The 25,915-nt window shown below is 45.6% G+C and overlaps 1 protein-coding gene across 5 annotated transcripts in view; it reads right to left on the reverse strand.

The window, feature by feature from the left end:
- Positions 1 to 5,684: 5,684 nt before the first annotated feature.
- The window catches only part of HHAT (hedgehog acyltransferase), a 334,535-nt gene continuing 314,304 nt past the window's right edge, over positions 5,685 to 25,915 (reverse strand). For all 5 annotated transcript variants that reach the window (XM_073338997.2, XM_073338993.2, XM_073338994.1 and 2 more), the window contains one exon: positions 5,685 to 6,002. In XM_073338997.2, the coding sequence (XP_073195098.1) occupies positions 5,911 to 6,002 (92 nt within the window). In that variant the 3' untranslated portion in view covers positions 5,685 to 5,910. The remainder of the gene's footprint in view (positions 6,003 to 25,915) is intronic.

A 25,915-nucleotide genomic window follows, 5' to 3' on the forward strand; every position in this document is an offset into this window, starting at 1 on the left:
TAGAACTTCTGCTGCAGATGGTCATGGATGTTGCCCTAGGGCACAGAGTCTGGAATCCTACTGATAAATACATGAAGTTAGTCCAAGATTCTGATGCCGCATATGTTGGTGCAAGGCATGTGAGACAGATGGGAACGCTCACATATTTTAAATAGTGACTTTCCTTAAATTGGCCTGATTATAGGAATTTTTGAAATAGGAAAGGGAGCCCCTGAGAGATTGGTGCTGAATAAAATCTATTTGTTCCTCATACAGGGGAGACATTGTTTAAGAACTCTTCAGGCTTCCCTGTAGATTACTACCCCACTCTACATAATGATGTCCAGCTCAAGAGACAGTGACCACAAGTAGCAAGACTTGGCAGAATTCCTCAAGCATACTAACTACATGAAAGCAATTATTACAGAGGGAAGACAAAGTCATCTGACTAGCTAAGGAGATATAATGACAAGCTACAATAGGATAGGCATAAGTGACAGTTTCATTAGGTTATGAGGAGTTTTTATAAAAAGTAACCCAAACCTCTGCCTATATGTTGAACTGAAATAATACTTTAGGAAAAGTTTGCTTGGAAACTCCTTGATCTTCCTTGAGGGAAGTCTAAAATGGTGTAAGTGTGTCTACAATCTATTCAAAAGATTCCCCCTGGCTAGCATACACCAAATGACATTAGAAGGAAGCGTGATAACTAGTTACTGAAGCAAAATTAAAGTTGTATTTCAGATTATTAAACTGTTGGCATTTGCACATTCCATTAAAAACAAACAGTAAGAATTTCAGGATGAAAGTATGGTACATGAGAAGCAGAGCTAATCCTTCCCGTGGTTAAAAAGTTTTTATAAAATTGGTGTTTCACCATGGCCTCTGATACAACATAAACAAAAAAAAAATTTTTTTCTTTTATATAGGAAAAAATAATTCTGCAAGTCACATCTGTTCATCAACCTTCCTTAAAGACTGAGCTTTATTATTAAAACAGAAAAGGACATAGCAACACTAGTCAGTACAAAGCACTAGAACATACACCACACAGCCTGATACTGCTCTGGAATGAGGCATGGTCTAGATGACCTATGAGGTCATTTCTGTCTCTGAGTGTAAGAGATGTTATTTATGCAGACAAGTTACTAAACATCCTACATTAGATCAATGAATTCCCAATCTACGTGGCTGGAGAACAGACACATGGTTTTTCACCTCAGTATTAACTACAAAGGGTTAAGCATGGGCTTTTTCAAAAGCTCTCAGCAATGGCTTAACTCTGCTCCAATGGTTAGGTTGATGTTAGGTGCTTTTGAAAAATCCCACGTTCAGGGCATTCCTTTTTGGTAGTGGTGGCAGTGATCCTCTCAATTGCCAAATGTATTAGACAGACAAACTGTGTCTTATTTGGCCGAATGGCTTTTGGGACAGTTTGTACTTCAAGCTAAAACTGATTGCAAAGGGAAATAATTTACCCTAGCTAGATATTTACAAGCACCATCACAAACATGAATGAATGTATCCTCACAACACCCTGTGAGAAGTTGACCACCCCTTTTATAACCAGTGGGGAATGGAGGTACAAAGATATTAAGCAACTCACTAAAGGTCACATAGGAAGTCTGGGGTGGAACCCAGAGCCCAGGCCACCGCTTTAACCATAAGACCCAGCCATCAGTGTTAATTTGTTTCTAAATAGGGATTGGGTGAGCTTTATAGCGTTTAGTTCAGGCAGACTACACAAACTGGATCCTGGATCATAGAATCATAGAATATCAGGGTTGGAAGAGACCTCAGGAGGTCATCTAGTCCAACCCCCTGCTCAAAAGCAGGACCCATCCCCAATTAAATCATCCCAGCTAGGGCTTTGTCAAGCCTGACCTTAAAAACTTCTAAGGAAGGAGATTCCACCACCTCCCTAGGCAACGCATTCCAGTGTTTCACCACCCCCATAGTGAAAAAGTTTTTTCTAATATCCAACCTAAACCTCCCCCACTGCAACTTGAGACCATTACTCCTTGTCCTGTCCTCTTCCACCACTGAGAATAGTCTAGAACCATCCTCTCTGGAACCACCTCTCAGGTAGTTGAAAGCAGCTATCAAATCCCCCCTCATTCTTCTCTTCCGCAGACTAAACAATCGCAGTTCCCTCAGCCTCTCCTCATAAGTCATGTGTTCCAGACCCCTAATCATTTTTGTTGCCCTTCGCTGGACTCTTTCCAATTTATCCACATCCTTCTTGTAGTGTGGGGCCCAAAACTGGACACAGTACTCCAGATGAGGCCTCACCAATGTCGAATAGAGGGGGATGATCACATCCCTCGATCTGCTCGCTATGCTCCTACTTATACATCCCAAAATGCCATTGGCCTTCTTGGCAACAAGGGCACACTGTTGACTCATATCCAGCTTCTCGTCCACTATCACCCCTAGGTCCTTTTCCGCAGAACTGCTGCCTAGCCATTCGGTCCCTAGTCTGTAGCTGTGCATTGGGTTCTTCTGTCCTAAGTGCAGGACCCTGCACTTATCCTTATTGAACCTCATCAGATTTCTTTTGGCCCAATCCTCCAATTTGTCTAGGTCCCTCTGTATCCTATCCCTGCCCTCCAGCATATCTACCACTCCTCCCAGTTTAGTATCATCCGCAAATTTGCTGAGAGTGCAATCATTCATGGTGATTGGCACCAGCCCTCTGGTGCAAGTTATCTTGTAGGTTCAAATTCCACAGAGCCCCTCCTGCCATGATCCAGAAACAGAGGGCATCCCACAATGCATTGGGCACTGATACTCAATAGCTGCCACAGTAGGAATATGGGTTGCTACCTGCCACTGATTCAGTAAAGCGTGGCGACTGCAGCAGGACAGTGTTTCTCCTCACTCAGTGCCCTAATGAGGCAACATGGCAGTTGCTTTTCACTAGCCTTTGGTTTAGAGGTAGCAGTGGCCTTCACTTAGCATTCTCCCAATGCCAACCTGCCACATAAGGGAGCAGGTGTCAGGCGATCCATGAAGACTGGTGCAGGGGTCAGGCCAGTTCTGTATCCCTCACCCCAATAACCAGGTGAGATTTGGAGAAGCTAACAAAAGGCTGGTGCATGGCTTCAGAAATTGGCTGTGGGAACTACATCTGCCCTGCTATGACCAACATTCACCAGCCTGTGTTGCTGATTGAGGTTGTGCTATCACCTCAAACCCATCTTGGTCTCAGGCAGATGCAGGCTTCTGTGCAAACCTTTTAGTTCTAAGTAGGGCTGTCGATTCATGCACTTAACTCAAAAAATTAATCGTTATTAAAAAAAATTGAGATTAATCACAGTTTTAATCACACTGTTAAAAAATAGAATACCAATTGAAATGTATTAAATATTGTGGATGTTTTTGTACATTTTCATATATATTGTATTCTGTGTTGTAACTGATATCAAAGTGTATATTATTTTTGATTCCAAATATTTGTACTGTAAAAATGTTAAATAAAAGAAATAGTATTTTTCAATTCACCTCAGACAAGAACTGTAGTGCAATCTCTGTTGTGAAAGTGCAACTTACAAATGTAGATTTCTTTCGTTACATAACTGCACTCAAAAACAAAACAATGAAAAACTTCGGAGCCTAAAAGTCCACTCAGTCCCACTTCCTGTTCAGCCATTCGCTAACAGAAATAAGTCTGTTTACTTTACAGGAGATAATATTGCCCTCTTTTTATTTACAATGTCACCAGAAAGTGAGAACAGGCATTTGCATATCATTTTTGTAGCCTGCATTGCAAGGTATTTACGTGCCAGATATGCTAAACATTCGTATGCCCCTTCAGGCTTCAGCCACCATTCCAGAGGACATGCTTCCATGCTGATGACGCTCATTAAAAAGATACTGTGTTAATTAAATTTGTGCCTTGGGGAAGAACTGCTATGTCCCCTGCTCTGTTTTACCTGCATTCTGACATATATTTCATGTTATAGCAGTCTCAGATGATGACCCAGCACATGTTGTTCATTTTAAGAACACTTTTACTGCAGATTTGACAAAAGGCAAAGAAGGTACCAATGTGAGATTTCTAAAGATAGCTACAGCACTCAACCCAAGGTTTAAGAATCTAAAGTGCCTTCCAAAATCTGAGAGGGATGAGGTGTGGAGCATGCTTTCAGAAGTCTTAAAAGAGGAAAATTCTGATGCAGAAACTACAGAACCTGAACCACGAAAAAAGAAAATCAACCTTCTGCTGGTGACATCAGATTCAGATAATGAAAATGAACTGCTTTGGATTGTTATTGAGCAGAACCCGTCATTAGCATGGACACATGTCTCCTAGAATGGTAGTTGAAGCATGAAGGGACATATGAATCTTTAGCGCATCTGGCACATAAATATCTTGCAGAGCCAGCTACAACAGTGCCATGAGAATGCCTGTTCTCACTTTCAGGTGACATTGTAAACAAGAAGCAGGCAGCATTATCTCCTGCAAATGTAAACAAACTTTTGTCTGAGCGATTGGCTGAAGTAGGACTGAGTGGACTTACAGACTCTAAAATGTTATATTGTTTTATTTTTGAATGCAGGTTTTTTTGTACATAATTCTACATTTGTAAGTTCAACTTTCATGAAAAAGAGATTGCACTATAGTACTTGTATAAGGTGAATTGAAAAATACTATTTCTTTTGCTTTTTTACAGTGCAAATACTTGCAATAAAAAATAAATACAAAGTGAGCACTGTACACTTTGTATTCTGTGTTGTAATTGAAATCAATATATTTGAAAATATAGAAAACATCCAAAAATATTGAAATAAGTGGTATTGTATTATTGTTTAACAGTGCAATTAGTTGTGATTATTTTTTTTAAATTCATCATGAATATTATCATCTGGTGCCCCCTATGGATACACAGAAATCCCTCTCTCCTGACTTGTTCTCTGCTGATCCTTCTCTATCAGCATTCAGTTAGAGCAGTGGTGCCCAAATTTTTCCTGTCACGCCCCCCTTACCAGTAATGGAATCTGTCCATGCCTCACCCCTTACTGCACAGCCAAGACTTCCTCAGCAGAGGAGCTTGGGCTGAAGGCGGAGCTGGGGCTAGAGGCTGAGTTGGCCTAGGGGTAGAGCGGAGCGGAGGATGGGGCTGGTGTGGAACTGCAGCTGGGGCCGGAGCTGGGCTGGGGGTGGAGTAGAGCTGCGGTTGGGGCCGGAGTTGGGCTGGGGGCAGAGCGGGGCTGGGTGGCACTCCCTCCCCGTCCTCCATGGGGGCTGGCATGGGCTCTGCCGCTCACCCTCCTGAATGTTCCTGTGAGCCCTCATATGCAGGTACGCCACGCAGCCTGGGGACCACTGAGATAGAGAAATGGCTAAAAAAGCAAAATCTTTTATTCCTTTGAACATGTTTTCAGGCTGCACTTTCAATAACTGGGTATTAGTCTCAGATATAATGTATGGAGGGCAATTTGGGTAGAATTCTGGTTTTCTGAATTGTGCAATGGAAGAACAGGATGCCCTCTTTTGTTTGCAATGTATTTAAATTTAATCCAGACCTGAAAAAAATACAAAAAAGACAAGAAATTCTCTCTTCCTGATAGATATGGGTCCAAGAATGTGAAGTACATATACTAAGATACTCAACACGTACATACCATTTCAAATATTTCTGAAATAAAAATAGTGTCTAAGAAGACAAAAATACTTTAAGAAATCAGTGTTTACAGTTCAAGTGATTTGTCCATAAACAATTATAAATTAAACTGGCTTCCAGTTTTTTAAATAGTTTGGCAAAGTATATTTGCTATGGCATATTTTCCTGCAGAGAGAATGGCATGTACAGCCACGGCAGAGAAATCGGAATGTGTGTATTCACTGTATGAAAGGTTTTACGAAAACCTTTCCCACTCCTTTGTTAACGCACAGCTCATGATGGCATACTTTTGTATAACTGTGTGCTAATCTACATGGTGTGTGCGATCCCATTCAATTCCAACATGAGAGTAGCAGTACAGGAATCCAAGAACAGACAGAGTTGCCCAGGGCCAGCCTGTGAATAGAAAGAAAGGTAATACTTAGTCAGAGTAATTAATCTAGTTAATGAACACAGCAAGTGGACAGCAATATATCAAGAAACATGTGTCTGGGGTTGAACGTTTGATGGGTTTACACGGATATTTTTGTTGAACATTTAATATGGGAGGTAACGCCAAGCCACAGAATTAGAAACCAGATCTGACATTTTCCAAATATCAGAGGTAGTTAGGTTTGGCTTGCTTTGTTATAGATCCAGGCTCTCCCAAACCTCAGGGGCAATGGGTGTAGGGTTTTGGGTTGGTTTCATCTCTATTTAATATCCAAAAACCAACGTGCCAAATTAAGCAGGTATGGTATAAACTTATTTTCTGCAGGTGGCATTCACCCACTGAACTGAATCCTAGTAGAAAATTTACGTTGTGCACATCCTAAGCACAAAAGCGTACAAAGCCATAACATGATGACAAAGTAGTAACATGAGGATACAGGACAAACTGCTGCTCCCCTCAGCAGAAGTCTGGGCATTTACAATTAAATCTTATATTAATTAATTAAATACTCAGATGCTTCCACATTGTCAGGGTCACTCACAACCGCAGGAGATCTACAGTGAAATACTTCCTTTTATTTTTTTGGTTCACAGATGTCAGGCACCTACCTCCTATATTTTCAAAGCATTTCAAGGGGGAGGTGGGCTAGTTGTACTTCTATTTACCATTCTCTTTAATGATAATCATGACTCTCGGGGAGGCTGTGAGTAGAGCTGCGGAAAGTATTTGCACTGAGCCTTGAACTCTTTCAGAACGAACCTTGGGTTGGAGGTTTGACATGTTCCCAAACTCGTGTCTTTTACAACAACATAGCTATCTTGTTTTAGCTACCTTGTAAAATTCTAACAAAAACAGGGCAAGTATTACTTTTACCTTGAGCTGGTCAAAGCAAACCCTGGGGAGCTGGCGGAGGTGTCCAAGGTTTACCTTGACCAGCTACATACAACACGTTATCTATCTTATAAGATACACTTTTATTTCTAGTGAAGACCCAGCCAAAGATGGGCTGTGAGTTTTCACCTAAGTATATCCTGCAAATCCCACTCAGCCAACCTCCTTTCCCCACAAAATTGGGAACTGTCTCCCCATCTCTCCATGGTCTTTATATACAAATCATTATGTGTTCTCCTTGAAGATCTGAACTCATTTAACTCCCACCTGCAAGCAAATCTGTAGGGACTGGATCACTTTCACCCTGAAAAGTGAAACTGCAGGCTTCACACCATCCTAACTGTGATGTCCTTGTTTCTCAGTAAAATATAAAACACAATATAATACTTGAAACTTACATAGTACTTTCCATCTTCCAAACACTTTACAAATATTAACTGACAGATCTTTACAACACTCCTGCGGAAAGTGAGGCTCTGTTTTTACTGCAAAAAGCTATGTTCTTTTACACTGAGATAACGAACTCCCTATAAATTCCTATTGGAAACAAGGCACTGTACCTTCTACCACACTGCAGCTAGTCAACCCCTACCTGGGGTTAACATTGACTAGCTACATTGAAAAACTACCGGTGCCTTGTCTCCACTAGGATTTTCCATCAAAAGAGCTATCTTGGTGTAAAAAAGCCCCATCTCTTTTGCAATGAACACAAAGCCTGAGGCAGAAGGGTTAAATAGCCACACAGGCAAGATTTTTAAAGGTATTTAGGTGTCTCAAGATGCAGGTAGGGGTGCCAAATGGGATTTTCAAAAGCACCTAAGGTGCCTAATGCCCATGAGTTAAGGCACCTAGGCACCTAGTGGGATTTTCAAAAGCACTTATTTGCATCTTTAGGAACTTAAATACCACAACAAATCTGGCCAAGGGAGACTGAGAGCTTACTGAGCCCTACTCATCTTCATAGCACAGTACACCACACCCTAAATTAATAAGGCTTTGGCTAGGGAATGATCACAGGGAAAGGCAAAATAGACTGATATGTAGTGAAAACCTCTTACACAGAACATTAATTATAGTGAAATTCCACCTACGGGCAAGTGGAGTGAGTCTTGAATTGTTTCACTTTATTTCACTGGGCTGAGGCAAGGGGCTGGGATGTGGGAGAGGGTATAGGCTCTGGGGTGGGGCCAGAAATGAGGGGTTCAGCGTGAGGGAGGGGGCTCTGGGCTGGGGCAGAGGTTTGGGGTGTGGGGGGATGGGTGAGGCTCCAGCTGGGGGTGTGAGCTTTGGGGTGGGTCTGGGAATGAGGGGTTTGGGGTGAGGAGGGGGCTCTGGGCAGGGAGTTGTGGGGTGAGCACTCCAGCTGAGGTTGCAGGCTCTGGGGTGGGGCAAGGGATGAGGGGTTTGGGGGGGCTCAGGGCAGCGGGTTGGAGGTCAGGAGTGGGGTGTGGGCTTGCCTTGGGTGGCTCCCAATCAGTGGTGCTGCAGGGCTAAGACAGGCTCCCTGCCTGTCCTGGTTCTGCCCTGCGCCACGGAAGCAGCCAGTAGGTACAGCTCTTATGCACAGGGGCTAGGAGGCTCTGTGCACTGCTCTCGCCCACAGGCACCGCCCCCCAGCTCCTATTGGCCGGAAACTGTAGTCAATGGGAATGCAGAGCCAGTGCTCGGGGCGGGGGCAACACGTGGAGCCCCGAGGTCCCCCCACCTAGTTGCCGGACCTGCGAGCCGCTTCCGGGCTCAGCGCGGTGACAGCAAAGGTAGGGACTAGCCTGCCTTAGCCCCTGCAGCACCAGCGACCAGACTTTTAACGGCCCAGTCAGTGGTGCTGACCAGACCCACCAGGGTCCCTCTATGACTGGGCGTTCTGGTCGAAAACCGGATTTCTGGCAACCCTACTTTCACTCCACTATAACTAGGTCGGTGGCTACCCTCTCAGAATGCTGCCATTTTTACCTACCCAAAAAACAGGTATTAAGGACTGCATTACAAGGGATCGTCCCATCCTGCTCCACTTTTGCTCTAACTCAGCTGTAAAAGGGGGGCGGGAGGGGAAAACAAAATGCAGCTACCATGGTGGGGGAAAGGGGAAAGAAGAATTTCTGGCTCACAGTGATGGAGGAGATGAGGGTGGAGAGAAGAGGAATGAGTCTCACTTCAGCTGCTCACTGCTGAGAGTGAAGATAGGGCCTCCCAAAGTATGTGCGCGCCCACCCTGCCAACCCACACACACACCACTAGTGCTCCCTGCAAATGTAGGAGACATCGCCCATCTGGTGAAGTGGAGGGGATCTCTTGTCCTCTGCGCTCTCCTTGTTATCATACAATGTAGCATACAGTGGAAGTTGTTACTGGGGAAAAGCCCTTTATGATGAGATGTTTCCACTACAGATATAAAATATAGAAACAAAAGGAGCCACATTCTGCTGCCATTTACACCCATATAAATCCAGAGTAATTGCATTCCAGTCCCTGGAGCCACTCTGGATTTACCTGGGTGTGTCTAAGAGAATTTTGTAGGTATACAATCTAAATATGGTGAGTAGCCTGGAACAAGCAAAAGGCCTTTCGAGCACTGTCTTTATTTCAACATCTGCATCTACAATTTTAGTGAATACAAAATAAACACCTTCAAAAACAAACAAAAAAACAAACCTCATAATAACTCGACAGATTTTAAACCTTAGGAAACCGAAAAAAAGGGACACAGGATGTGATTTGCACTTTTCAAAGTTGCTGGTAAAACCCAAGAAAAGTTACCTTCGCTTCAGCACTAACCAGAACAAAAATAAGTAGAGCATGCATCCTTGGCTCCACTGTGGTCCCATACATCTCAAGAAGGCACTTTGTAATGTTAAGAGTTCTGTTTAGATTTGTAACTAAAGAGTAAAAATCCAACAGGTGGGGGAAAAAACGGTTACCTACCTTTCGTAACTGTTCTTTGAGATGTGTTGCTCATTTCCATTCCATGCTAGATGCATGTGTGCTGCATGCCCGGTTACCAGAGATTTCCCCCCAGTGGTATCCATAGGGCCAGCTCTAGCATCCCCTGAAGGCCCACACTCATGCACTGGTATAAGCGGCACCGCTGGCCCTGCGCCCTTTCAGTTCCTTCTTGAACCAACTCCAATGGCAGGGTAGGAGGGTGGGTCATGGAATGGACATGAGCAACACATCTCGAAGAGCAACAGTTACAAAAGGTAGGTAACTGTTTTTTCTTCTTCGAGTGCTTGCTCACGTCAATTCCATGCTCGGTGACTGACAAGCAGTATCCCCGGAGGTGGGCTAGGAGTTCTGGGGCGTACCAACTGTAACATAGCTTTCCTGAAACTGGCATCATCTGTGGCCTGTTGGGCGATGGCATAGTGGGACATGAATGTGTGGACTGATGACCATGTAGTGGCACTGCAGATGTCCTGTATCGGTATTTGCACCAGGAAAGCTGCTGAAAGCTGCTTTCTTGCACTCTTGTAAAGTGGGCCTTCACAATGACTGGAGGTGGGGTCCCCTCCTGTTCGTAGCAGGCCCGGATACAGGCAGTGATCCAGGACGAGATCCTCTGGGCTGATACTGGGAGAGCTTTCATCCTGTCCGCATCTGCAACAAAAAGCTGCGTCAATTTGCAGAAGGGTCTTGTTCTGTTGATATGAAAGGCTAGGGACCTTCTAACGTCCAGAGAATGCAGATACCATTCTTATTGTGTCTTGTGCGGTTTCGAGAACAAGACAGGTAAAAAGATGTCCTGGTTGATGTGAAATTGCGACACCATGGTGGATAGAAAGGCTGGGTGGGGACGCAGTCGGATCTTATCTTTAAAGAAAATGGTAACGGGAGTCTCCAAGGTCAAAGCTTGAAGCTCTGAAACCCTTCTTGCAGAAGTGATTGCTACCAGGAAAGCGACTTTTTACGAGAGAAGCAGTATGGAGCATGATGCCAAAGGCTTGAAAGTTGGCCTCGTGAGCCTAGGCAGGACCAGGTTTAAATCCCAGGGCAGAATTGGGTCATGAACTTGTGGGTACAGCTTCTCCAACCCTTTAATGAATCTGCTTGTCATCTCCTGAGCGAAGACTGATTTGCTTGGATCGGGGGATGGAATGCCAAGATGGCCACCAAGTGGACCTTAATGGAAGACAGTGACAAACCTTGTTGCTTCAGGAGGAGCAGACACTCTAGGATGGACTGCAAAGATGTCTGCATTGGAGGAAGGTCCCACTCGGCTGCTCAACCAGTGATGCATTTTCACTTAGCCAGGTAGGTTTCCCTGGTAGAAGCCTTCCTGATACTGAGCAAAACCTGCTGAACCTGCTCTGAACATGCTCCCTCCTCGGGATTTAGCCATGCAGCAACCACGCTGTCAAGCGTAGGCCTGTGGGGTTCAGATGGAGGAGTTGCCCACGATCCTGCAAGTCCGGTCTGAGAGGAAGTGCCCACAGGGCTGCGATTGTGAGGTCTACTAGGAGCATGCTGAACCAGTGCTGACGAGGCCAAGCTGGAGTGATCAGGATGACCTTCGCCTGGTCCCCTTTCATCTTCAGGAGCACCTTGTGAACTAGGGGGATTGGACAGAAAGTGTACAGCAGGCTGTCCGACCACGACTGCAGGAAGGCATCAGAAAGGGCGCCTTTGACCTGGCTGAGCCTCGAGCAAAAGCAGTGACACTTCCTGTTCTTTGCGGTAGCGAACAATCCACCTGGGGAGTACCTCACCTCTGGAAGATGACACTGATGACCTCTGGGTGGAGAGACCACTCATGGCGACAGGAGAAGGACCTGCTGAGGCAATCCGCCAACACATTCCATTCCCCAGGGAGATGTGATGCCTCTAGGTGAATGTAATGCTTCATGCAGAAGTCCCACAGCCTGAGGGCTTCCTGGAAGAGGACCTTGGAGCAAGCTCCTCCCTGTTTGTTGACATATAACTTTGACACTGTATTGTCTGTCAGTACTTGCACACTTTTGCCTTAGAGATGGGGAAGGAACACTTCGCAGAGCCATGCGTATTGCCCTGAGCTCCTTCACATTGATATTTAAGGACAGTTCATCCTGTGAACAGAGGCCTTAGGTCCTGAGATTGTCGAAGTGGGCTTCCCACCCCAAGTCCAATACATCGAGGGCCGGGGGGGGGGGGCTCAAAAGGTACTCCAGACAGAACCAAGGTCGGGTGTAAGCACCACTTCAGGGAAGCCCAGACTGACATCAGAATGGTGAGGATCAAGTCCAGATGGTCCCGGCTTGGGGAACAGACAGATGCAAGCCACATCTGAAGCTGTCTGAGGTGCAGTCATACATATTGTACCATGTAGGTACATGCCGCCATGTGACCTCCTAGACATAGGCACACCCGAGCAGCCGTTAATAGGCCAGCCAATACTTGGGTGATTCAGTCTGCCGTGGCTCTGTATCTGGCCTCCAGCAGGAAAGCCCTGGCCTGAGGGGAGTTGAGCACAGCTCCCATCAATTCTATTCTCTGGGCTGGGACCAACATTGACTTTTGTTCATTTATTAGAAGGCCCGGCGTCCTGCACCACAGAGGCACTGTGCTGAAAAGCCTCGAGTGGCCTTTTATCAGCCAATCATCTAGCGCAGATAAATCTGTACTCCTCGATGTCTGAGGTAGGCTGCAACCACTACCATGCACTTTGTGAAAACTCGCGGGGCCACCAAAAGGCCAAATGAGAGCGCTGTAAATTGGTAGCATTTGTGGCCCACCATGAACCTGAAGAACTTCCTGTGTCCCCAAAACACGGAAATATGCAAGTACGCATCCTTCAAGTCGAGGCTGGCGTACCACTCTCCTGGATCCAAAGAAGGAATGATAGAGGCCAGGGAGACCATGCGGAACCTCAGTTTCTTGAGATACTTGTTGAGGCAAAGCAGGTCTAAGATAGGCTGCAGGCCCCCTTTTGCCTTGGGGAATCAAAAAATAGCAGGAGTAAAAATCTGCCCCTCTCTCGCAAGCTCTGAAGGGTCTATTTCCACAGCCCATGCCCATAGGAGGGTTTCCACCTCCTGGATGAGAAGTTGCTCGTGAGAAGGGTCCCTGAAGAGAGACATGGAAGGGGTGTGTGGCGGAGGGATGGAGACAAACTGCTGAGTGTACCCCTCTGCTATGGTACTGAGTACCCAGAGGTCCAATGTAACTGACCCCCAAGCAGGGAGGTATGGCAAAAGGCAGTCCAGAAATAAAAATGGGGGCTGTTGATCTGGGATGGAGACTGGTAAGCCATCCCCAAGTGTGCCTTCAGAAGGCCTACCTGCCTCCACTTGGGAAATGGTTAGTGCCCTGTTGGGCAGAGGTGGAGGGCGACTGTCCCTGATGGCACCTATAACTTTTATCTTTTTTCTTACAGGGCTTGTTCCTGGATGGTCCTGAGAACCTGGGGGGACTGTTGCAGCCTAAACTGTTTCCTCGAGGCCAGCGGTGTATAAAGGCCCAAGGATTGCAGCAGCCCTGGGGTCTTTGAGGCCATGCAGTTTGGTGTCTGTCTGATCCAAGAATAATGAGGCTCCCTCAAATGGGAGATCCGGGACATGCTGCTGAACCTCCTGGGACAGACCCAAAGACTGTGGCCACAAACCACGACTCATGGAGACCACCGATGCTATTGTTCTGGCCGCCAAATCTGCAGCATCTAAAGCCGCCTGGAGAGACGTTGTGGCCTCTATCTTTCCTTCCTCCATGATGTCCCTGAATTCCTACCACAATTTTTAAGGCAAGGAGTCCTTAAATTTGGCCATGGAGTCCCAAACGTTTAAATCATATCTCCCCAGCAGCACCTGCTGGTTTGCAATGTGAAGTTGAAGGCTTGCAGTGGGATAAAAAGGTTCAGGCATTTAGCCTCCTTATTTTTTGGAATGGCACTTGTCTGTCCTTGCCTATCCTGCTCATTAGCGGAGAAAACCACGAAGGACCCCGGGAGAGGGTGTGAGTATTTGTATTCAAATCCCTGGCAGGAACATAGTATTTCTTTTCTGCCCTTTTAGATGTTGAGGGCAGAGAGGAAGGGATCTGCCACAGTGCTTTTACCAACTTAACCACCCCCTCACGCACCAGCAGAGCCACCTTGGTGGGAGCCACGGCAGCCAGAATATCAAAGAGGGCATCCATGGATTCTTTCAGCTCCTCTGCCTCTAGGCCCAGGTTGGTCGTGACCCTCCTGAGGAGCTCCTGGTGGGCTCTAAAATAATTTGGATGCAGGGAGTTAGTGGGACCCGTGAATGCCTCGTCTGGGGATGATGATGAGGATGCTGCCGGTGGTGGTGGGGCTAAATCCTCTGCTTCCCCTGAGGTAATTTCTGTGGGAGGTACCGCTGGGGTTTCGGTACTGTGGTCGAAGTCCGAGCCTGGCTCTGGGACTGGTTAGGGAGGAGCCGCAGTCCAACTCTCAGAGATCACCAGGGACGGAGGGTAAGAGAACGGCCCTGGCATCACCAAGAACCCCCATGGGTTCCAGCACTGCCACTGCTTGGGCCGCTGTCCTGGAAGCCATTGGCCCATATATGGTCTGGCACCAATGTCTGTTACATGTGCTGGGTGACGGCGCCTCTTTTGAGGGGGAGTTGAATCCCTCTTGGAGTCTGATGAGGACTCCTCTTAAGATGATCACGGCAGAGCCACTGCTGATCCCTCCTGCCAGCTATGCTGGGGAGCCGGGGAGCGGTGCCGAGGGACGACCCCTTTGTACAGGGGACCAGCTATGGGAGGCCAGTGATTGATGCCAGGACTGGTGTCAGGGCAGTGCTCGAGAGAATGGCACCGTGGCTGCTGTCAGGGCTCAGGTGAGCAGTGTCAAGATTTGGGTGGCCGGCACCGGGACTCATGTGACCGGTGCTGGGGCTCGGGTGACTGGTGCCAGGTGTTGGTAACAGGTGCCGCCCGCTGGGGATCGTCGTCTTGAGGTGCCGGGTTGGGGACCACTGCGGAGGTCCCATAGCGGACTTCCCTTTCAATACCAGTGCCCTCAGAGGATCTAGGGAGGTGGGTGGTCAGTCCTGGGGTGTGGGAAGCACCTGTAGGGCCCTAAGGTTCCTTGCTGCCTGAAAGGCTTCTGGCACACTCAATAGCACTGGGCCCCGGCTATTCTTTGGCGTGTGGGGTGGGTCCCAGGTTGGGCTAGATGCCACAGGTAGAGTCATCGCCGCAACCGTATGTCTCTGCGGTGAGGGTGAATGGCCCAACATGCGTTGCATCTCGCTCTTACCTCCCTTGGGCAATGAGGAGTGCCCTCTATGGGTGCGCTTCTTGTGCTGTTTCCTTGGTGCTGAGGATGCGGAACGGTGCTAAGGGGGGCACAGTTCAGAGGGGCACTTCATACCGAAGCCAATGTACTCGGCGTGGAGTCTGACCTACTCAGCTCAGAGGCCGTTCTGAGTGTGGCTTCCATCAGCAGGGCTTTCAATCTGATATTCCTGGCCTTTCGGGTGCATGGCCTGAAGACCCGGCAGATTCTGCACTTGTCCTTGATTTGAGCCTCTCCAAGGGATTTTTAGGCAGCTGGAGTGGGGATCGCTCACTGGCATGGGCTTACTACAGGTAGCGCATGGTTTGAAACCTGGGGATCGGGGCATGCCCCAACCCTCGGACAAGGTCCCTTATGTGAACTATCTAACTAACTGACACTAACTAACAAACCAACTAACCATGTTTACAAAAATACAGTTCAGTAAACCACTAGAGAAGGCTTGCAAACCCGAAGAAAGGAAGACTGTTCCAGCAACTGTCACAGGCAGTAAGAAGGAACTGGAAGGGTGCAGGGCCAGTGGTGCCCCTTATACCGGGAGATGCTAGAGCTGGCCCTATGGATACCCCTCAGGGAAAAATCTCCGGCAACGGGGCATGCAGCGAGCGCACACCTAACATGGAATCAGCATGAGCAGGCACTTGAAGAAGAATCCACATGGCGATGCTGAGGAGTAAAAGACGGTGGTAGGTGCTAGTCCTGCAAACATTTACACATGTGCTTGATTTTATGCATGGGAAGGCCCCTTGACTTCAGGGGGATTGTCTACCTGCCTACGGTTAAGCACATGCATAGACATTTGCAGGAGCGGAGCCTTAGACTACAACGTGGCTGGTGAAAATCTAAAATCCCTCCCTGAACCAGCCTTTTGGGGTCAAATCTTCATAGTGGGACGCAGCGATCCTCATCCCGGTTCAGAGTGCGTCCGAACTAGACACACTTGTACCTTATCTCAGCAGCGGCGCAGCTGTACTAATATGAGAACTCAGCTGTTTGGAGCACCACCATGAAAACTTGCTCGGAGCAGTTCAGAGCACGCTGGTAAAACTCTGGAGCCCTGGTCACACTCTCCCTTCCAGTGACGAACCGGCATCTTCTTTACAGCTTTCTTTTCTAGTACACTCTTTCCTCCTTCTGTCTCGTTTCCCATAAGTATCCTCTTCCTAGCTACAAGCCCCTCCCTCACTCTCCTGACCTGAGTTTTGTGGCTTTTCTGTAGTCAGCTCTACTCACTCCTTTTCTCTTCCCTCCCTGCCCCTTGTGCCACCTCAGAGTCAAAAAGAAAGATCTGACCATGATGCAAGGGACAATTTTCTGCATTTGAAAACTGAAGTCATTGCGTTGGATACACAGGAGATGGATACATGCTCCCCAGGCTCTCCATTGTGTGGCTGATTCAGTGAAATCTCAAAAGAGAATGTGTTCCTAAGGTTTTAAAAATGGAATCCCAGTCTTAACGATTCGTTATGAAGTGATTTTGCTAAAATCTATATTGCTAATTAGAAACAGCAGGTGGGGGACCACTGAGTCCTCTTATGAAGACGTTTAGCTGCAGATTCTAGTCAGAGTTTTACTTTAGCAAATTTGGTCTCTAGCAATTTTGCCACTTCTTTACTGGTCTCACTTTCATCAGATGTGGCACCCGATTCTGAACCCACTTACACTGGTGTAACTGGGAGTAACTCAGTGGAGTTACAGTGGGGAAAATCTGATAGTGTCAGGCCCATAGTATTTCCACTTTGCTTCCCTACCCATGAATTCTCTGATTGAATAGGTCATTGGAAAATCCTTCATATGAACTAAATAATGGACCTGATTCACCTCTCCTCTACTCCAGCACTGTGGCATTGTAACTTCATTGGACCAATTCAGTTATACCAATACAGAGCTGGAGTAAAGCAGGGGTGAATCAGACTCAAGTTCTAAATCTTTTTAAATGCTGCAATTTGTACCCACAATCTTTTTTACAAGCTGTAACCTGAGAGCACAGTTTGTTAAATTGCCTTGTCTATCTCAAATAATGGAGTCTCCTTTCAGATGGCTAAACATAAAATCTGAGCTAGAATTTAAATGTTAATCAGTTTAAGCTGTATATCATATCTACTGCAGTCTAGAATTATTGCTCTAGATTTCTTTCTGGAATTGAGTTACATCCTTCAGCATAACATAATCAAAACAATTAAAATTCTTATGTTCTAATTAGAAAATGTCCTGCCAATAGCAATTTAGTAAGGTACCAATGAAAAAGAGAGGTTTGCCAAGATAACCCATCTGGATGACAACGAGACACAGAGACTGAGAGGGGCAGGGAAGATTAATTTGAAGAGTTCAAAACTGGGGCACATATTTATTTGAACATCTTTAGAGAAGCTGCAGCTATAACTTGTACAGTACTGTTTATATTCTATGGATGGCAGGAAATGGGACTGGCCTCTACTCCTTTTCCTGCCAGAATGCAGGAACTTCAGAAACATTCTTTGAACCTACAGAAGGTAGCACCTTTTATCCAATTAACTCAAAGTGCGCTACAAAGGTATTTTTACCCCCCCTCCCCCATTAACTGATGGGGAAAGCACAGTGAAGTGAGTGGAAAGACTTTACTTCAATGGGCATTGGATCAAGCTATAAGGCCCAGATTTTTAAAGGTATTTAGGAATCAACAAACATGTAGACAAGGGCGATCGAATGGATATAGTGTACCTGGACTTTCAGAAAGCCTTTGACAAGATCCCTTGCCAAAGGCTCTTAAGCAAACTAAGCAGTTATGGGATAAGAGGGAAGGTCCTCTCGTGGATCAGTAACTGGTTAAAAGACAGAAAACAAAGGGTAGGAATGAATGGTCAATTTTCAGAATGGAGAGAGGTAAATAGTGGTGTCCCCCAGGGGTCTGTACTGGGATCTGTGCTGTTCAACAAATTCATAAATGATCTGGACAAAGGGGTAAACAGTGAGGTGGCAAAGTTAGCTGATGATACAAAATTACTAAAGATAGTTAAGTCCAAAGCTGACTGTGAAGAGTTACAAAGGGATCTCACAAAACTGGGTGACTGCAACAAAATGGCAGATGAAATTCAGTATTGATAAATGCAAAGTAATGCATATTGTTAAACATAATCCCAACTACACATACAAAATGATGGAGATCTGGGAGTCACTGTGGATAGTTCTCTGAAAACATCCACTCAATGTGCAGTGGCAGTCAAAAAAGCTAAAAGAATGTTAGGAACCATTAGGAAAGGGATAGATAATAACTCTGTACATATCATAATGCCACTATATAAATCCACAGTACGCCCACACCTTTAAAACTGTGTGCAGTTCTGGTTAAAAGATTTATTTGAAATGGAAAAGGTGCAGAGAAAGGCAACAGAAATGATTAAGGGTATGGAACAGCTTCCATCTGAGGAGAGATTAGAAAGACTGGGACTGTGCACCTTTAAAAGAGACGACTAAAGAGGGATCCAATACAAATCTATATAATCATGGATGGTGTGAAGAAAATGAATAAGGAAGAGTTATTTGCTTTTTCACATAACACTAGAACCAGGGGTCACCCAACAAAATTAATAGGTAGGAGGTTTAAAACAAACAAAAGTACTTTTTCACACAACACACAATCAACCTGTGGAACTCATTGTTAGGGGATGTTGTGAAGGCCAAAACTATAAGTGGGTTCGAAAAAGAATTAGGTAAATTCATGGAGGATAGGTCCATCAATGGCTATTGGCCAAGATGGTCAAGGATGCAATCCTAAGTTCTGTGTGTCCCCAGCTTCTGGCTGCCAGATGCTGGGACTGCGTGACAGGAGATGGATCATTTGATAATTGCCCCATTCTGTTCATTCCCTTTGAAGCATCTGGCTTTGGACACCGTCAGAAGACAGGATACTGGACTAGATGGACCATTGGTGTGGCCTGGTAAAGCCATTCTTATGTTCTGTGTGCATAAAGATAAAACAGGCACCTAGCAGATTTTCAAAAGCATGTAGGCATCCAGATTTTTAAAGGTGTTTAGGTGTTGCTGCACTCGGTGCTGCAATGCCTAGCTGGTTTAGGAGCAGAAATATAATTTTCAAAAGCGATTGAGGCACTTAGGAGACAAAATCCCACTGACAATTGATGGGATTTAAATTCCTAAGTGCCTAAATCTCTTTTGAAAATGAGATTTAGACTTCCAGATCAGGTAAGCTTTGCAATGCTGAGCACAAGAAATCTGGGATCTAATTCCTAAAATCAATGGGAGTCAGGCACTTAAGAGTTTTTAAAAATCCCACTAGGTTCTTCAAGTCAGTGGCAGAGCCAGGAATAACATGCAGATCTTCCTAACTTCCACTCCTCTTCTCTAACCACTTCAAATGCTTCCTTTGTTCCTTTCAATTAAAATGCATTACAAAGCCAGCAATAAATGAGCACTTGGGTTCTTCTGAGTTCCTAGTGAAGGACAGATTTACATGAAGAAAGAAAAAGGCTTGACAGTCAAGCCGGAATGATGTCATCTCTGGACTAATTTTACACTGATGACCTATGTGTCATCATGTAACTTCTGTAATCAAATAAAAGGAAGTATGAGCCACGCTTTTACAAGAGTCATTTCAAGGGTGCCTTTGCCTTGCTTAAAACACTTGTTGCAAACCCAGGCAGCCAAAACATAATGATATACTTGATCTACATTCTAAAAGGAATGACTTTGTTCTCTTACTTTAGCATTGCAAGTCATATTCCCTGAACTCTTTTTTTCTCTTTCATCCTGACCTCACCTCCAAAGATATTTCAAAAGACTCTTATTTCTGCCCATCATTCTTTCCCCCCTAAAAGCTACGTAAGGTGTTGGTTTGAGGGACTAAACAGAAAATCTTCTGATACAAAATGTCATTCTCTGTATAACCTTTTCCAATTATCCATTCAAAAGCACACAGACACACATTGTATATCTGCATCTATATATAAAATGACATACAAAAAAACTACCTTATTAAGGCTTCAAAGTCAACCACTGAATAGTTAAGAAATAGCAGAGATAAGGTTGCCCATGCAACCTTAGTTCACCCTGCTTTTACCTATGTGTTACAATAGCCTTTAGTCATTTGATCTTTGACTGGAGGTCTCCATTTTGATGGCTGCACCATATTTTCATCATCTTTGTGTAACAAAATAGAAAAGATGAATACTACAATAATTTATACTGTCTGCAACTGAAGGACCCAATCCTGCAACCTTTACCTGCACAACTCATCTTGTTGAAGTCAACTGGCCTGTTCTTGTTAGTAAGGAATACTTGTCTGATAAAGGCTTGCAGAATCAAGGGAAAGTTCTGCACTAAGGCGGGTATATACTGTGCATAAAGCCAGAAACAAAATTCTCAGTAAAGTGATAAAAAAAAAAAGATGATACCTTTTGTGCAGAAATTCTAGGGCAGTTCACCAGCCTGTTGTAATTCGAATGCGTAGCACTCAACCCACTCCCTGTCAACAGCCTCCCCAATTAGAAACCGATTACACAAGAGAAATTGCTCTGTTATGCAGTGCTAATCTGATGTCCGATGAGCTGGTTGGTTTCAAACTCCATCATGTGTGTTGATAATGCGTTATGCACTAGAGACTTCTAGAATTACTAACCAAGGGCCTGTGCTTGTTACCCGATCACCGCAAAGCCAACACAACTAATTCCAACGGCAACAACTCTCAGAGGAGCTTCCGCCTCTGCACTTCCCACCTTTCCTTCTGAAATGCTTCTAAGGCTTCTTTCTATCAAAGGACAAGATAGGAGCATGCACCTTCAAAGCAACGATGCAACACACTTTGGACTTTGAGTCCGGTAAAAGTAAAGGAGGGAGCCATCCTTCAAGTTAGGCTTGGATTCAATCTCTGCTCCCAAAAGGCTGGCCATGCCCCCATCATCTCACTTCAAATAATCTCTTTCAAGTCACCTTGCCCTCTACAGTGATGAAGATGAAGGGCTCAAACTCCTCAGCTGAAGTCTATCAATGGGAAATCAGGACCCTAAGCACATCACAATGCACTCGGCATATCACAGGGATTGGGCCCAATGAAAGGAATGGGTCTAAAAATTAAAGGTGGGATACCTAGGCTCCCTGTCCACTGAATGGGGAGAGATTAGGCACCTAAGAATGTGATCTACAAAAGCCAGCACCCTAGGAGGGGAGTTGCCTAAACTAGCCAATGGGACGTACCGATGAGAGGAGTGTGGCTGAAGCCCTGCCCCTCTTTCAGAGATAGGTGTCTAAGTCTGGGGTTCAGGGGGATACACCTATCTCTGCTTATCTACCTACAAACGGGAACCTGCTGTCCAAAGCCTGATGGCTTAGGTGCCTAAGACGCTTCTTGCACTTGCTCTCTGTCTCTGGCCCAGTGACTGTTTCATTGCAGAGAGAGAGAGAGAGTGGATGAGAATGACTCTGTAGTCCAGTGTTTAGGGCACTCATCTGCGAGATTGGAGACCCAGTCCCCCTGCTCCAATAACTCTCATTATTTATCCACAGTGAAATAACTTCAACAGGAGAGACTGAGGGAGCCCTCCTCATAAGGACATCTCATAGCTCAGTGGTTACAGCACCCTCCTGAGACATAGGAGACTCCCCATTCAAATCCTTTCTCGCCTTCTGAAAAAGAGGGGGGAATTGAACTTGGGGCTCCTACATCCCCGGGGAGTGCTCTAGCCAGTTGGCTAAAAGTGAGAAGGTGGGCACTGGTGGGAACTCCTCCCGTTGGATTCTGAATGGGACCCAATCCAGTAGGCAGTCTCTGAGCACACTTACCAGATCAGGCCCAACATGCGACTTTGATGAACAAATACTATCTTCCTCTGGTTTATGAATCGCTCAGGATGCTGAGAGGGAGGCAGGAGTACGTCTGCCCAGGGGCAGAAACATAGGTGCCTTGGGCACTTTTACACTGAAAACTTAGGTGTTGAGTGAGTTTAGGTGCCAAGGGGGTTTGATGGGGGTTTTGTGGATTGCAGTGGAGCCAGAACGGGAATGTAAGTGTCTTTGGAGTTCTGGGCCTAAGAAACTAGGGGGTGCAAGAAATGAAATCTAGGGTAAAATTTTCAAAAGTACTTAAGTAACTTAGGAGCCTAAGGTCAAGATTTTCAAAAGTATATAGGCATCTGACTCCCACTGAAATCAATGGGAGCTCAGTGCCTAAATACCTTTAAAATACTTAGGAACTTAGTTCCCAATTCACAAAGGTACTGAGGTACCTAAAGAGGCAGTTAGGCACCTAATTGTCACTGACATCCTCAAAATTGTTGCTCAGCTGCCACTTAAGTCCCTATACGTGCATAAGTTTCCACCAGTTGGCCTGCACAAAGCCACCTGATTCAGCCCCACAGCTAATGAACTGCTCAGAGCCCTAGCTCAAATGGAAGCAGGGTTCTCACCAATCTGACCCACTCCCATGGGCATGCTCTGAGCATGCCTAAGACCTGATACCTGTCACAACAGATCACCCAGATGAGGTGGGGAGGAAGAAGAAAGGGTGGGTGTGTCTGTCCATCCTGTTGATTAGAGCACTCAGCTCAGATATGAGAGACCTGGGTTCAAGTCCCTGCTGGGAAGCATGTTCAAGTTTAACCATAAGCAAAACTTTACACAGCTGGCAGGTTACTGAACAGCATGTCCCTGAGGGCAGATGTAAGCAGTGTAAGGTGAATTTCTTGATGGGAAGATGAGAGAGAGCTGTGGGGAGTTAATGCATCTAACAGGATAAAAAGTAAATGGAAACCAGCATGTCAGGTCAAGTGTCCTTTCCTTGTTTCTAACATTGATGAGGTCCTTACAAAAAGCTCAGCGTCAATGGCACATTTCCAGTGAACATAGTACGAGGAAAAACACAGCATTCAAACCTATGTGTGGTATATGCTGAGTTAGGCCCTTTCTACATTAAAGACCTTGGCACTGGTAGTCCTGTAATACACTCAAATAAGACACCCCCCTTCCCCCCCCATTTGCACTGCTGTTCTGAATCTACATTAAGAGTTTACACCACAGTAACTACATTGATGTAGTTACACCAGTATGAATTACCTTACTGGAGACAGGGCCTAACTAGGCATACAACCACCCCCATTCCCAGCCACTTAACAATTTATCATTGACACCTGCCTCTCCCTCTGCATCACCCCTAAATGTTTTGCTTGGTCTGGACTGAAATGTGGCATTGATGTAAGTCAGGCTTAAAGTAGTGACTCCAGCCAAGCCAGTTAATAATCCACCCCAGAGTTTATCCAGCTGCAGTCCAGTGAACTCTATCTTGCCTACAGAAGTGGGTTAGAAACCTTGGGCTGGTGGATACATTCCCCCTTTCTGAATTTTCTTAATGAATTATTTTTTATCATTGCAGTAGTGCCTATGTTGTTGTTGTTAATTATTTGTACTGGAGTGTGCTTGGTGGTGTGTCAGGTAGACAGGGTTTTGGTCAGAGGAGGGGGCACCTAACACCACTTATACACACTCACTCCTGAATTTGGTCTCTGTTCTTTATGTCTGTGTTAGAATACAGGCCCCTAAAAAAGTCAGCATATTAGAAACTCTGAAGAGCTCTGCACAGTCTTGGCTCTCGTGGCATGTCATTTTTACAGCTGTGCTCATCAGATCAAACAAAACTTTAATGTGTTTGGTTTTATTGAGGTTGGAAATTGAAATTTCCAATCTCCGGGTTTTAAACGTAAAACTACAAATGTATTCATGCTTCTTAATGGGGCACTTTACCAATGTCTGCCCGAGTCCTGCAGCAGTGCTTTTTTGTAATTAATGGCTAACTTGATCCACATTAATCTCGGTGAGCAATCATCTTTCTTTTCTGCTGGTATTTTATTACTACTGTACATTTTACTAGGCACATCAGGTTGAGTTATGTAGCCAAAAAGTCATGTCACTGAACAAGCCCCTGCTGGTGATAATTGGGACGTGGAAAACTGGCTGCTGCAGAAGATCTCGCTTGAATGTAACTTGCTACCTGAAAATGCTCCAAGAGCCCTAAAGGCCACACTGAGAAAGGAAGACACTAATACTGTGCATATTAAAATGAGCAACTCCTAACACTTTTTCAGAGACAGCTAAAGTGATGTTCCAGTCAGAGGGAGAAGGCGAAGGGAAGTTAATTAGGTTAAAAGGAATATTCAGTTGGAACAAGGTCCTAAACTGAGAGGTAGAAGAGGCTCTTCTTGCTGGTGGTTAGTTCCAAACTCTTTGCTTTGGGTGGAGACTCCTCCTTCAGCCTTTGGGGAGGCAGGAATTCACCCGGAAATCACTCCAATGTTATCAGTAATAAATAATCAGTTTGATCAGCAAACACACTGGCCCAGTGCTCCCCGCATCAGTTCCCCCAGTCATTGACAAGGGGTTTCCTTCCCTTTGGGCTCTGATTGATCATCATGTACAGTACAGGTTCATGGGGGGCTACGTGCTCAGACTGCTCCCTGTGCCTGTCCCCCAGCTCATAGCTCAAACTATCAGCCTGCTTTGGCCATTCTCCCTACCACAACAGCAGTTACATGCACCCTTTCCAGCCATCCCGGCTGTTCCCTCCTTCAATCCCAGGAGAGATGGCAGTTCTCTAGCCAACCAAAGCCCTGAGAGGGTGGAAAGACTGGCTTCTCCTGTTTGCCCATCGCCTGCCAGTCATGGCTCCATGGACATGGACCGCTTTTGCAGCATGCTGCTTATCTGTGGAGTGGGGCTACACAGAAACTTGTGGAGCATGAAAATCAGGACAAAGAAAAGGGGTTATTCCTTCTATGCATGCCCAGGGCACATATTGCTCCACAGAAAGGGGCGGAGGGAGGAGACAGAGCCAATCTCAACCTGCTCATGGAGCAGGTCTTGTGCCCCAGGGTCTTTTGCACTGGGCTCAGCTCCCTGCATCACTCCCACCCCAACCAGTCCTATATCATATATACACATTTGAAATTTTCAGATCTGGTCGAGCTCTGATGCAGCTACAGCAGTGACAGCAGGAGTGCTAGTGTGAACTGGGTTCCAGGATTTATACTGCCATGGGGTCTAACCATGTTCCGAGTTAGATGGCATGGTGATAAAAATGTCTGGGTGCACAGATGGGAGAAGTGCCAGTCTAGACAAGGCCTTAAAGGAACAATTTGGCCCATCTTTCAAATGGTGTGAAATGAAAATGACAATAAGCGTAAGATGTAAGGAGGAGACAAAGGAGAGGGAATGGCTGTCAGAGACCAGATAATGGCTCTCAGAGACCAGACAACACAAGAAAGTAAAGCTCTTGCTTTTTTGGGGAGGGGGAGGGGGGGTTGTGGACATGAGGAAGGGTATGTCTTTTATCTTTCTCTCTTTGTCCCCTTCCCCCCCAACTATCTGATTACAAAAGTAAGAAGCTTTTAATTAGCTTTTTAGATGACAGCTTGAAGCTGGCCTGTTTGTAAGGCAATATGAAAGCCATACCTTGCCTAAATGAAGGCTAAGGCTGAGATAACAGGAAGTGCCCTTGAGGAGTCATCATACTGAAAAGTCTAATGATTAAATGTTTCAAAGACCTTTAACTTGATTCTGAACTCGGTGACACCAAGATAAATTCAGGGTAACAATTGACAGCAGCAGTTTTTACCAGGTGTCACTTCTGTAAGTGGGCTGAAATGCTGTTTCCTTTATTTAACGGTGGGGGGGGGGGAATGGGCACTGGAAATGTTCATTTTGTGATGTGCCTATGGAGGGGCAATTCCAAGGGAGGCAGTATATCAGCCTATGTACACTGTACACAAC

This window comes from Lepidochelys kempii, chromosome 3 (assembly GCF_965140285.1).
Source record: "Lepidochelys kempii isolate rLepKem1 chromosome 3, rLepKem1.hap1, whole genome shotgun sequence".
NCBI lineage: Eukaryota > Metazoa > Chordata > Testudines > Cheloniidae > Lepidochelys > Lepidochelys kempii.